Consider the following 13,803-nt stretch of genomic DNA (forward strand, 5'->3'; position numbering starts at 1 on the left):
AAGTGTAGGAAACAAAATGATCTGCTACAACATCTTACCTGCCAATGACTAGTTTAGCATTAGCCACAATAATACACGAGTACACAATAGACACAAACTCAGGGTAAACAGCTTCAAACTCAGTTGCAGAAAATACAACTTCAGTAACAGAGTGGTAAATGCCTGCAGTGTTGTAACATCCCCGACCCCCCTAACTTTGACTTTAGACTGTCTACAGTTGACCTCTCCCCATTCCTAAGAGATCTGGGGGGGGGCGTGTACAAGCACACCGCCACCAGCACGCTTGCCACCCCTGTCCCACTCTTTCCATTCGCTTGCACCCACTTGCTGTGTTCGTATTTATTTTTATATTCATACCTGTGGTCTCTTACATGAAGTAGTGAGTAAATACGTGGGGAGGTGGAGGAGAGGCATTGTCCAGGCAAGCGAGGCCCAGGCTGTGAGGCCCTGCCGGCAGCCAGACACTCACCAAACACTGTCCGGGCTGGGACACTCTCCCTGTTAAGCCAGAAGGACACCTGGGACAGGATGACGGTCATGATGCAGGGCAGGTAAGTCTGGATCACAAAGTAGCCGATCTTGCGCTTGAGATGGAAGTAAGTGGTCATCACAATGTAGGTTCCTGGAAAGCAAAAGGCCAAATGCAACGATGCCAGTCCCTTGTGGACAATGGGTCCCTTCAACTGCCATCCTTATAACTGTCCAGGCAAACTGCTCCCTGGAGTGACCGACTGCAGTTAACTATTGGTGTGTACCTACGTCAGCATCTTCGCCATTTAAAAATCTGCCTTTGTAAAAATGATCTTTTGGTCTCGTGTGATGCCACCAACCTGGGCCACCGATGCTGAGTGCCAGAGAGGGAGCATGCGTGCGTGCGTGGTCACTGGCCGCGCAACCCAGCGGAGGAGCTGCCAAGGGGGCATGGGTGTGCGGGCGTCCACCGGGAAACGAACTTCTGGTTTCTGTTACACACGTGTGCCCCAGACACGTAATCTTCCAGCTGCGCGTGTGCATGTGTGTGTACGCATGTGCCAAGATCAGCCAGCCACGCCCACCTTCCCGTTCCCAGCACTGCCACATGCACGAAGGCAGCCGGTCACCATGCGTCCACGCCTGCTAGAAATCTGGAAGAGGAGCAGGTGCCACCACCAGGCATGCCAGACAGAGTGGGGGCCACGTCAGGCTCACCTCCTGGGGGCCGTGCTCTGCTCAGGGTCTTCTGCCCCCTCCTTTCCTGAAACTGGGTGGAGGGGTCGAGTCCACTCAGTGAATTGGTTCATGCATTTAAACCACTTGAATGACCATCCCGAAAGACTGGGGTGCATTTCCTTGCCTGGTCCTGCCTCCTTCTGAAAGTGGGGGGACCACCCAGACCCTGAACTTGGGTGGACAGGAGGAAATGGTCCTCCTCCTCCTTCTTGCCACCAGAAGGACCGTGTGTTACAAATATAATCCCTAGGGAGACCAAACATGCTTTTCGTGGGATCGTCCAATAGTAAGGGACATTCTTCAAAACTATCCCCCCCATTTAACCCTCCATTAAAGGGACCTCTATTCCTGCCTCCTTCGGCCGGCCAAATTACCTGTGCTGGACTCAATGGAGTCTCTGCCTACGTTGTGGCCAAGGAGGTCGTACTGATTGAGGCGGGAGCCACCTTCAGCCACCTCCACTTTCCCCAGAGTCCAGGTGTAGATGACCTCTGTGGTGGTATAGGCATCTATGAAGGAAAAATTACAGAGCAGATGGATCGGTTGGGCTCGGGGCGCCCTCACCCAGAGGGGGCTGCCCCAAAGAAGACTTGCCGTCATTCAGCCTAGACGGGGCTCCACTCGGGGGTCACCTTGTGCAAGACTTTTGGTTGACAGGGTTGCAAGAGGGGTGTGCAGATGTTTTTAAATAAACAAGTAACTTTCAACCGCTGCAAAATGCCCTGGCCCCTCGAGGGCCCATGCCCCACACCTGCCCTTGGAGCCTGAGTGCTGGGCGGGAGGGGCCCAGGGGCCCTGCAGTGGGGACTGAGCAGGCCAAAGGCCAAAGGCCCAGAGCTGCTTTTTCCAAGAGGCACCGGGACTTTCTTGGGTTTTTCTTGGGAAATGTTAGGACATTGGATGTTCACCGCTGTCCAGAAGACGCAGCTGTGACTGATCAGTCGGAGAGTACTGGCTCCTGCATGAGGCAAGCTGCGCTGTGATTGGTTGCTGTGGGTGCAAAAGGGGAGTTTCCCTTCCTTCCCGCCTTTTTCCCCCTTGTGGGCATGCTCTGTATACCGTCTAACGATTGACCTCACGATGTTCCTGGTTCTCTTGCCTGCTGTGAACGCAAATGGAAGTATACATGAAGCTACGGGCTTGGGTCAGTGTCTCCAACGTCATGGGGTCAGCTGCTGCTGGTGCTGGTCAATACTCTGACAGAATACATTTCGCTTCCCACCCAAGGAGCTTCCTCAGCTCTTACAGCGGGAAAAGGGTGAGCGAGCAGGCCAGTGTTTAGCTCAGTCTGAGGTCTCCACAACCGGTGCAAAAGCCTCCCACAAGGACAACAACGGTGAAGTACTTACAGCTCCCAAACTTCAGTGGGCAGGCGTGCACGTCCATGGGGAAATCCTCCAAGTGCATGGGGCATTCTGCGTGAATGGTCAATCTGCAAAGGAGAGGGCCCATGGTCAAGCGGGCTCAACCCCGAGACTCTCGGGTCAGTTTCCTGCTCGGCTATCACAATTTGTCTTTCCACCCGAGACAGTGTTGACTCTGCTCCAAGAACCCTGTACTGTACTGCTATTTCACTAAGACGCACCACATTGTGGGAGCGAGTGTGCAAACGCCCATGGTGAGAGGTGACACGGAGCTGGGTCCAGGAGATTGTCAATGCCTCCTTGGGGAGGGGGTCCTTTCCGGCTCCTTATAAGGAGGCACTTGTGTGCCCCCTCCTCAAGAAGCCTTCCCTGGACCCAGCCGTGCTCAATAACTACCGTCCAGTCTCCAACCTTCCCTTTATGGGGAAGGTTGTTGAGAAGGTGGTGGCGCTCCAACTCCAGCAGTCCTTGGAAGAAGCCGATTATCTAGGTCCTCAGCAGTCTGGTTTCAGGCCCAGCTACAGCACGGAAACTGCTTTGGTCGCATTGACGGATGATCTCTGGCGGGCCCGGGACAGGGGCATATCCTCTGTCCTGGTGCTTCTTGACCTCTCAGCGGCTTTCGATCCCATCGACCATGGTATCCTTCTGCGCCGACTGGAGGGGTTGGGAGTGGGAGGCACTGTTCTTCAGTGGTTCTCCTCCTACCACTCCGGTCAGTCACAGTCGGTGTTAGTGGGGGGTCAGAGGTCGATTTCTAGGTCTCTCCCTTGTGGGGTGCCTCAGGGGTCGCTCCTCTCCCCCCTGCTATTTAATATCTACATGAAACCACTGGGTGAGATCATCCAAGGGCATGGGGTGAGGTATCATCAGTATGCGGATGATACCCAGTTGTACATCTCCACCCCATGTCCAGTCAACGAAGCAGTGGAAGTGATGTGCTGGTACCTGGAGGATGTTGGGGTCTGGATGGGTGTCAGCAGACTCAAACTCAACCCTGACAAGATGGAGTGGCTGTGGGTCTTGTCTCCCAAGGACAATTCCATCTGTCCGTCCATTACCCTGGGGGGGGGGAATTATTGACCCCCTCAGAGAGGGTTCGCAACTTGGGTGTCCTCCTCAATCCACAGCTAACATTGGAACATCATCTTTCGGCTGTGGCAAGGAGGGCGTTTGCCCAGGTCCGCCTGGTGCATCAGTTGCGGCCCTATTTGGACAGGGAGTCATTGCTCACAGTCGCTCATGCCCTCATCCCCTCAAGGTTTGATTACTGCAACGCTCTCTACATGGGGCTACCTTTGAAAAGTGTTCGGAAACTTCAGATTGTGCAGAATGCGGCTGCGAGAGCCATCATGGGGCTTCCTAGATTTGCCCACATTTCTACAACACTCCGTGGCCTGCACTGGCTGCCGATCAGTTTCGGTCACAATTCAAAGTGTTGGTAATGACCTTTAAAGCCCTACATGGCATTGGACCAGAATACCTCCGGAACCGCCTTCTACCGCATGAATCCCAGTGGCTGATAAGGTCCCACAGAGTTGGCCTTCTCTGGGCCCCCTCGACTAAACAATGTCGTTTGGCAGGCCCCAGGGGAAGAGCCTTCTCTGTGGCGGCCCCAGCCCTCTGGAATCAACTCCCCTCGGAGATTAGAACTGTAAGCAGCAGTTAATCCAGCCCTCCACCCCCACCCCGGCATCCGACCTCTCGGCGGCTGATCTGAGGTTGCTTCCTGCTGCTTCCAGAGTCACCACAACGGGTCTCCCCGCCACCCAGGCCCTCAGGGTGCCCAGCCCCAGCTCACCTCATGGTGTAGAGGAGAGTGCCGTTGTCTACCAGTCGGAGCAATTTGTTTGGTGTGGTCATGTTGTGGGCCACCGATTTCTTTCCATTGTGGAAAAAGGTGTCTGGGGTCCAGATCTTACTGGCTAGCAAGTTATTCAAGGGCAAAACCTTCATTGGACCATCAAATTTCAGCCGCTCATCTCTCCAGGACTGCCGGAAGAAGACGTCGATTGTGTACTCCTGCCGGTGAAGGAAGACCAGGCTGCCTGAGGAACAGGCCTCTCCCTGGCACAGCTCACCACGGAAAAGGATTGTGGATCCCGCTGGCTTCACCAGGGCAAACCGTGGCCGGCACCTCCAGGGCCTCTGTGCCAACGTCTGCCTTGGCCTGGGCTGTTCGCACCAGAATTAGGGCCCCAGAGTGAAGGACCCAAAGGGGCCTTTTGTGCCTCCACCCCAACGCCTGACCATTGCGGTCCACTTGTCCTGCACCCTGAGACCGCTCGTGGTCCTGCCCCCATCCCCCCCCAGTCCCTTCTGCCCTGTCAGCTTTGCTGCAGGCGGCTTCTGCCACTCAAACTGCTTTGCTGTCTCAGCGATGCCCCAGCGTGACTGACTTGCCCTGTGGCCGGACATGGGGTGGCTCAAGGAATCCAAGGTCACTCAGGGCCGCCCTAGTTACGCTCTGGTCTCTCGAAGCGGCTCAAGCACAGGGAATGCTGAATTTTCAAACCTCCGTGGGAAGAGAAGTGGCTGGCAGGAGCAGTGAGGTGGTGGGAGCCCTCAGAAGAGACCACGGAAGGGTGGAAGGGTCAGTGTGGGATTCTGCCCCAAGGGTGGAGGCCGCAGGAGGAAGAGGGGGCAGGGCTGCTCTTCCCAGGGGCCAGTCTCCAGGGGAGGGGGCGGGGAGGGGGCTCAAGAGGCTGGGCTTCCAAGCCCCCTCCCCATCATCATGAGAAAGAGGCCCAGCAACAAGTGCAGAAAAACAGGGCCCCCTCCCAGCCGTTTCCATGGCAACAATCATGTGGCAAGGAGCGCTAATGACAGTGGATGCAGAGCGCTGCCAGCTACAGCAGCCGAGGCTCCCCTCTCCCCCCAGAACAGCTGAGCTGGCCTCCAGGGCCCTGGGGGAGAGGAAGGCCAGCTCCTGCCCCCTGGGGGGTCCCGGGGGGGAGGGGAGGATGGGGGTCTACGGATGAGGAGGATTTCTGCAGAAGTGAGAGCAACCAATTGCATTTGACTGAGTAAATTTTGTAAGATCACCTAGCAGTAGAAATTGCAAATCATTTTCAACTCTTTCGATTTCCTTCACAGTGCATTATATATACTCACTCAATCAAATATGTTTAACTTTATAGTAATGACAAGGCACTCCCTGAAGGTGGGGTGGTTGAATATATTAAGGGTCTTGGCTTATTCTGCCACAATAAGGGGGGGGGGGGGTGGCAGAGGAAGGGAGGAGTCTAAAATGAAAGGGAATTCACTTCCTTTGCAAGGGGGGGGCAGCTGTCCAGGTTTTGGAGCCTCCTGGTGGGGTGTGAAAGGACCCCCCTGCACCACTGACCACTGAGCCAGCTGCCTCTCATCCCCAGCCCCTCACCAGACTGGCTTGCAGTGTCCGACTGACAGACCAGAGGTGCATCATGCGCCTGATCCAACCATTTGGCAGAGCAGCCACGGAGGACATCAGCCGTAGAAATAGTGCCGCCCTGCCGGCCTGGACAAGGCCTGTTAGTCCTGGGCTCAGCCGTCCCGTCCCACCGGCCCAGAGGGAGGCAAATTCTGTTCCCTTGACTCAGGGAGAAGGCAGAAGAGCCCAGACCAGATAATTCCAGCCTGCCAGTCTGTGTTTGCCAAGTTGCTCTTCTGGGTCAGAAGTTGAGTTGATAGTCCAGCTCAGAGGTCTTCAAACTTGGCAACTCTAAAACTTGTGGACTCCAGCTGGCTGGAGAATTCTGGGACTCGAAGCCCACAAGTCTTAAAGCTGCCACATTTGGGGACCCCTGGTCTAGCTCCAGGGACTTGGACGGCAATGCCACTGGCCAGGGGAAGCCATTCCCTCTGGTCCTACCAAGCCCACCGTCAACATCGACCCATCCTTCAGAAGAGTCCTCAGAACCTCAGGGAGGGGCTCCTGCTGGGAATTGCCCTGCTATTGCTCCCCAGACCCCCCTTTGCAATCCAGCCCCAATAGCAGAATATTTTGTAAGGCGGAGGGCGTCCCTGTCCCTCAGGAGGCATCACCTACCATGTCAGTGTCTGAGACAGGCCCAAAGCTTGTCACGTAGATATTGGTTTTGACTTCAGTTACTGTGTCTGAAAGAACAGAAAACACGACAGTTATTGAAAACAATAACAGAGAAAACCTATCTTGTTTTTTGTTTGCAACGTTTGTGCTTTGGGGAAAATCCTTTGATGTCTGAAATAACCCCATGACCTGAAAGTAAATCAGAATTCAATGGCTATTTTATGTATGCTCGTTTTATAGGATTTCTATGTGATGCCACGTAACGTCACCCACGGATCTTCTGCGGTGCCATCAGTGTATAGCAAGAGTTTCCAAGTCCTGTGAAATGTATATTTTATTTTATGTACGTTGAGAGCATCTGCACCAAGACAAATTCCTTGTGTGTCCAATCACACTTGGCCAATAAAAATTCTATTCTATTCTATTCTATTCTATTCTAAATGGCACCGGCTACCGATGGCTTCGCATGGGGCGGCGGCTGCTGCTGCTGCTGGAGAGTTGTAGGCCAGGTGCCTGGGAAACCTGATCCATGAATTCAATATTTGAGGCAGGCAACGGGGGGGTGGGCTGCAGTCAGGGGGCTGCAGAGCTGGCCTGAGACCTTCATGCCCCCCCCAAGGCAGGCCATAGAGCTACCCATTCAGTCCTTTGAGGCAGGGGCTCTTCTGCAGGGGCACCCCTTCAGGTGTTTGCCCTCCTAGACAGGTAACCTAGACAGACAGAGAGGCTCTTACTCATTTTTATTGGCCTCATTATTAGCATGATGCTCGTAGTCCCTGCTTCTGACACACAGAGCGCCCCCTTCTGGCCCATCGGGTTATGGCAACGTCCTACAGGCTCCCTGTTCCTTGCCTGGGGCCACGGAGGGGAAACGCCACTGATCTAACTCTGGGTGCGGCACCAACCAGTTCAAAGCTTTCTTCAGTTCATTTGGCCTCCCTGGTTTGCCAGTCCTCTCGCTGGCTCTCTTGCCAGGGGAGCCGATGGCTGGGGCTGATCCTGGGGCACAGTGGGCGGCTCAGGCAACCCCCCCCCTTGCCCACAGCTTCTACTTTGGTCCAGTTCTGCTCTGCCATTCCTCCTCTGTAGCCCTCCCACTCTGGGTGGGGGGAGCCCAAAGGGTCTCTCTCCTAGCAGAGGAGTTTTCCAAGGGAAGGAGGGTAAGGAGGGAGGGGGTTGCACCCAGGCCAAGCTGCCTTCTTTAATCCTCCTGCTTCCCTTCTAGCATCTGGCCCACAACGTCCGGCCAGGTAGCGACACTTTATGTTAGCAACAGCCGAGCGAGCGAGCAGCAGCATTGCCCAGAGAGGAGGCACCCCGAATTACAGCTCTTCCCTAGGCATCCTCTCTGGGCCAGAAAGGCATGGAGGTTTATTTATCTATTATCAGAGTTGGAAGGGGCCTTGCAGGTCATCTAGTCCAACCGCCTGCTGGTGCAGGAGACCCTACTTCAGGGGTAGGCAAAGTCAGTTCTTCTATGACTTGTGGACTTCAACTCCCAGAATTCCTGAGCCCATCATGCTAGCTCATAGAAGAGCCAACTTTGCCTACCCCCACCCTATATCCTGCCAGTCCAATAGCAGCCCAGCCTTTTCGGGGAGTGAGGCTGGGAGCTGGGACCAGGGGGGGTGGACGCCAGTGCTCTTGCTCAAGGGTGCCAAGCCCCTCCTCGCTGCACGGGAAGGCAAAGGCTGAGAGAGCTGGACGCCAGGCCTGCCAGTCGATGTGCTCCCCCTGGGGCTCCACGTAAGCCTTTCCCCACATGGCGAGGGTGGGCCGACCTTGTCCATAAATTCTCCGGATGTTTTTTCGAGTGAGCAGTTATGTTGCCATGACAGCATCTTCAAGCCAGAACTGAGGAAGCCAGACAGATCCATGCGTTCCTCTGGAAGTAGGAAGATGGAAATCCCCTGACTCTGCGTGTGTGTGTGTGTGTGTGTGTGTGTGTGTGAGCTCAGTTAAGGGCCCAGGGTAGGAAAGGGGTGGGACACCCAGCTCTCCCCTTCCAGGGAGATGGGGCAGCAGGGAAGGAAGAGCGATGCTCCGTGTCCCGTACATGACTGTGGAGTCACGCGTGTCTTGAGCAGCACTGGGTTCCCATCCCATCCGCGGGAGGGTTTCCAGTCATCCTTCGTTGCACTGGCATTGGAACCATGTTTCCCTCTCACTCTGCCACATCCAAGGACAAACTCAAGTCACATAAACTGCGTTAGGCCTTGTTGCCTTGGAGGACAGTCACGCTCCATCGGCAGCTGGGAACAAATGCAACCGAGGCTGGAGCAAGGTCAGCACTGAGAAGCCCCCCTGACCTTCTGGTGGACGGTTGGGGGAAAGCCCACGTTTCTGGCCACGGCAATCGTTGGGTCTTCGTCGACCGTCTCCCCTTGAATGGGAAGAGGGCTTAGCTGGGGCCCAGAGGCGAGCGGCATAGCCAGCAAGAGCTTTACCGTCTCTTCCACTAGGATCACACGTATTTTACAGCTCAATGCTATTCAGACAGTGGAAGAGGCTTTACAAGAAACAACTAACCAGGTAAAAGACCCTGTGGCTTCCAAAGCCCAAATCAATGGGGGAAAAGGTTTTCTGAAAGGCAGATTCTCTAAAATTAAGCCTGCTTGAGTCTAAGTTCCAGAGACCTTGCAGCTCTGCTTCAGTTGGAAAGAACATGGTTCTATATGTCAGAAGAGAAGACATGAAGAGCATGTAGGGTCTACGGAAGAGTCTACGGAAAGGGGTGGCATACAAATCAAATGAATGAATGAATGAATGAATGAATGAATGAATGAATGAATGAATGAATGAATGAATGAATATCCTAGCCAATACTGGATGAATGGAAATCCTCATCAATTCAAAATTAAGCACAAACCAATTTTGTGTCAAGATGACATGGCACTGCCAGTGACTTGCGTTGCCCCTTGTAGCGGGTGAGATGTGGCCCCTGTGAGCGCTGAGCCCCCCAAGCTTCACAGACCCCCCAGAAGGGAGACGCCTTGTGCCCAGTTCTTCAGGAGGGGGCTTCGTGCCCACCACGCTCAGAGGGCGCCAGAACACCTGCCCAGGTAACCTGCCGCTGGAGGAAGTGAATGCCCCACATGTCCAGCGCTGTCCCCTGTGTGGCCTCTCCCCACCCCCCACCCCAGGCCGGGGCAGCTGCTCACGGGCCCAGAACAAAGAAAGCCACCAAGAGCTGGTGACAGCTAAATTCAAATGACAGGAGCGTGTCATGTACACAAAGAAGCTTGAAATAGTAGTACTTTGGTTTATGGATGTCAAGAAAGAACAGGAAACACAGGTAAAATGGCCTTACCTCCAAGACCGGGTCTCAGCCGGTTGTCATAGCCATCCAACAGTCGATCCAGGATGCGTGTGAAGATGGTTATGTTGTCTTTGCTGTCGTCATCAATGATGTCAGGGCCATGTTTCTGGGCCAGTCTGGGAAGAAAATCAAGGCACCCCTTCATTTCTCACATTTTGTCTCTGTAGGGGACCCCATCCCACAGGTTTGAGGAGGAGTTGGGTGATGATTGACTCTCCCAGACCCTCACTAAACGGATCACGGGTCAGTCTCAAAGGTCTGCTGGCATAATCTCTTCCATGCTTCCACTCCTGAAGAACTGGCAAAGGTAGTTTACTGTAGACGACATCATTAATAATATGGTAGAAACTGGGCTAGATGAAGCTTCCGCTAGATGCCATCCACTGCACCCAAAGAATGCTTGTTAATGGTGGCTCAGGCGAAGAGCTTTGGGGCCTGTCCTGGGCCCTTTGCTGTCCAGCCTTTCTATTAAGATCTGGATGAATGGGTTGAAAGGAGGATTATCAAATTTACAGGTGACTCAAAACTCAGGAGACCGGCTAACAGTTTAAGGAGAAAAATACATTTCAAAAAGATCTATACATATTTTGCACTGGGACCTCTCTCCTAAACAAAACAAACAAACAAAACAGAAAAACCAACCAACCCAAAATGAAATTTAGCAGCAGAAACATTACATCCTGACTTGTGTATATGTGTACAAATCTGTACAGCTACACATTCGTGCATACAATTAGGAATAGGCAGATTTGGTTTAGAAAATGCAAAAACATTGTGGCTGTTTTAGTAGGTCACAAGGTGAACGTGCGCCAACTGAGAAAGGCAGGTGCTATTTTGGCCTGTCCTAGCTGCATATAGGGAGTAATCGTCCAGCTTCGCTCTGCTTTGGTTAAACTCCAGTTTTCATACTCTGCTTAGCATTAGATACTGCGGCCTAAAAGAGATATTGACCAAGAGGAGCAAATTGGGAGGGGGCTACCATGATTCTGGAGGGACTGAAAATTAAATCCTATGAAGAATGGTTAGTGGAAAATTTAGCTTGAGAAAGTGACCTCTAATGTTCCAGTAGACAGTGAACGGTTTCCCCTGGTTCTAGCGTTTCTTAGGCAAGAGAGCCAGTGTTTCTGTGGTCATGTGGCAAGCACGGCTGTAGCCGAGACACGTGGAATGCAGTTACTTTCCCACCCAAGTGGGACCTATTGGTCTACTTGCATTTGCATGCTCCCAAAGTGCCACAGCACTCATTTCTCAGACTTGGGTTCTGCGTCTTTAACTGCTGAGCCATTGCGCCCCATTGCGAAGTGACATCTAATATTGTGGTAGGCAGAAGACAATGGAGGCTGTCTGTTGCCCCAGAAGGCAAAACCTGAGCTGTGAGTGGAACCTTCTAAGACGTGGGCTCTCTGTGCAGAAGAATTCCCTGAGGCTCAGAGCTGATGCCAGCGAAAGAGGTTGCTGCAGGCAGTGGTCGTGAGAGGTCTTCAAAGAGAGAAAGCAGGCATCAGTATATTTTAACAATGCTGAAGGATTGGACTAGATGATCTCTAAGGTCCCCCCCTACTGTGTCTGTAATGAGAAAGTGTATTCACAGTGTTTCTGGAGGAGAGCAAGTTTTGGGAATTGTTTACGCTAGATGAATGGTATCTTTATGAGATGCTTGGTGAGTTGCTACCTTCAAGATTGTCTTAACAAAAAATAAACTCCCCAGGAAGATTACACCTAAATTTAATTAAGGCAAACTTTGTGAATAGATTTATTCTCCATCCTTCTGGTACCGAGTGAGTCGGGGAGGAGCTGACCTAAGTTTTTTCCTATTGTTCTCTCCTTTCCTGGGACTAAAGGAAGACTTCTGCCACCCGCGGCTATTCCTGGACCTGCCCAAGAGCCTGAGACAAGGTCTCCTCTGACTAAGACCCCCCCACATCACCCCACTGCTTCGCCATCGCCTTCCCATGCCCCCTATCCCACAGGCTCCACCCCCCTTGGGTTCTGCGGACAGAGGCTTATTATTCATGTGGTGTGGAGATGGGGCCAGTCCCTTCTGCGCTTTGTTCTGAAATAAGATTCCTTTGATCAGTCCCTTTTGAGTGATCATGTTTGGGACTAGCAACTCAGCTATCAGGTGAAGCTATAACTACGTTCACCCCGACTTCACTTTTCTTTGCTTTGTAGAGCTGCAAAGGTTGTAAAGGTGAGGACTGGTTGCAACTCTATTTTTCATTGCTATTGTAACTACAAATGGTCACTAAATGAGACAGATCTTAACTGAGAACTATCCCATCCATGGTAGTAAAGTGATAGTCACACATCCAAATTCTCCTTGTGGGTTAGGCAAAGCAAGTAGACAGGAACATTCGCAGCCACAAAAGGCACAAGATGCAAATACCCCTCCCCAAGTGTGATTATAAGCTGCCCAGAGTTTTTTGGGGGTAAGGAGTATGTGAAATGAATGAATGAATGAATGAGAAAGAAAGAAAGAAAGAAAGAAAGAGTGACATTGAAGGGAGAGGGAGCTTTAAATGCTGAAATCTGTTTATCTTCATGGACAAATGCAAGACGGGGGGGGGGCAAGTGATAAGCCTGTGATTCCTCTTCTCCTCAAGCAACCCTCACCTGAATTCGGAGTGGGAGGAGCCCAGGGATCAATAGATCAAGCACTCTCTTGGTCAGGGCAGGAAGCCTCCCCCCCTCCTGCCAGGCCAGTCTGCCCTTGTGGCTTGCAGTGAGAAAGAGGAGGGGCTGGGCCTCCCCACCCCACTCTCTCTGATGGGCAGCAAATGGCAAGTGATGAATGGAGGCCCAAGAAAGCTCCCAGCAGAACTGTCCTATATTTGGGGCTCTGGGAAACTCCCGGGCTGACCCAGCAATAAATCCCGCCTGCCACAGACTGCTGATTCGCCCCTTCTCTAGTGCAGGGAGGGTACAAACTTGAGCAGCGCAATTTGTCAGCCAAATAAGCCAATCAGTCCTGTGGGGCCAGCCTATGGGTCCAAAAGGGGTCTGAGGCTTCCTTCCCCCAAATCATGGCTGGGTCAGCTGCCGGGTGGGATGAGAGACGCCAGTTCTGCCCCCTTACCCTTCTGCAGGCAGGGCGTAGACGAGGAGCAGGATCCCCAGGCTGGTGGTGCAGAAGGGGGTCCTTGCCCAGAGGATCCTGAAGGCCATCCCTCTGCGGTGGCTGCAGCCGTGGTAGCCAGCAGACACGCGACACCTGCCAAAGAGGAAACGGGGGGAGAGAGGCTGAGCATGGGAGATGCGGGGCAAAAGGCACGTGGGCAAAGGCCAGCTGGAGCCCCTCTGGAGTTTTGGTCTAAAGGGCCGAATGCAGGGACAGTGGGGGCTGGCGCACAGAGCCAGGTCCAGCCACCCACTCTCCATCCCCTACGATGGTTCTTGTGGCCACCGCCCCCTAAATAATGTTGACTTGGGCTGCTGCTTCTGGACAGCCCGGGAAAAGAATAGCCCCAATCTCTCATCTTTGGCAATGGTCAGTGTGCTTTGCAGAGTTGAGAAGGAAGGAAGGAAGGAAGGAAGGAGGGAGGGAGGGAGGGAGGGAGGGAGGGAGGATTACAGTAGTGAGTAGGAGCAAGTTCAGGCTAGTGAGAGAATTATTGATTCTGGTTTAGTTTTGTGTGATAGTGAATAGTTTCAAAGAACTATTCTTTTAGAAGTACTAATGTCTTTTTCGCATTTCCTTTAGTCTCAGCCTTTATTCCTCCTGATCCCACCTGTCTTCCTCAGTGTTATTTTTACATTTTTCTTACCTAAAGCCCATAATGAGGAGAGGTAAGTCAAAGGAGGGATGAAGTAGTGAATATTAAAGAATCAGATTTAACATTTTAAAATTAATATTATCTGAAGGAAACGGTTGGCAGTTAAGA

At 52.8% G+C, this 13,803-nt stretch overlaps 1 protein-coding gene across 3 annotated transcripts in view; it reads right to left on the reverse strand.

Annotated features, from left to right (window-relative positions):
* The window catches only part of LOC139171676 (gamma-aminobutyric acid receptor subunit alpha-3-like), a 20,042-nt gene extending 6,955 nt beyond the window's left edge, over nucleotides 1-13,087 (reverse strand). For 2 of the 3 annotated variants that reach the window (XM_070760108.1, XM_070760109.1), the window contains exons 1-5: nucleotides 6,604-6,621; nucleotides 4,375-4,595; nucleotides 2,559-2,641; nucleotides 1,584-1,718; nucleotides 470-622 (exon numbers count right to left, since the gene is read on the reverse strand). In XM_070760108.1, the coding sequence (XP_070616209.1) occupies nucleotides 470-622; nucleotides 1,584-1,718; nucleotides 2,559-2,641; nucleotides 4,375-4,595; nucleotides 6,604-6,606 (595 nt within the window). In that variant the 5' untranslated portion in view covers nucleotides 6,607-6,621. Of the gene's footprint in view, nucleotides 1-469; nucleotides 623-1,583; nucleotides 1,719-2,558; nucleotides 2,642-4,374; nucleotides 4,596-6,603; nucleotides 6,672-9,913; nucleotides 10,039-12,998 lie in introns of those variants that run through there. The other variant, XM_070760107.1, reaches the window with a different exon arrangement.
* Nucleotides 13,088-13,803: the final 716 nt, after the last annotated feature.

This window comes from Erythrolamprus reginae, chromosome 8, assembly GCF_031021105.1.
Source record: "Erythrolamprus reginae isolate rEryReg1 chromosome 8, rEryReg1.hap1, whole genome shotgun sequence".
Taxonomy (NCBI): domain Eukaryota; kingdom Metazoa; phylum Chordata; class Lepidosauria; order Squamata; family Dipsadidae; genus Erythrolamprus; species Erythrolamprus reginae.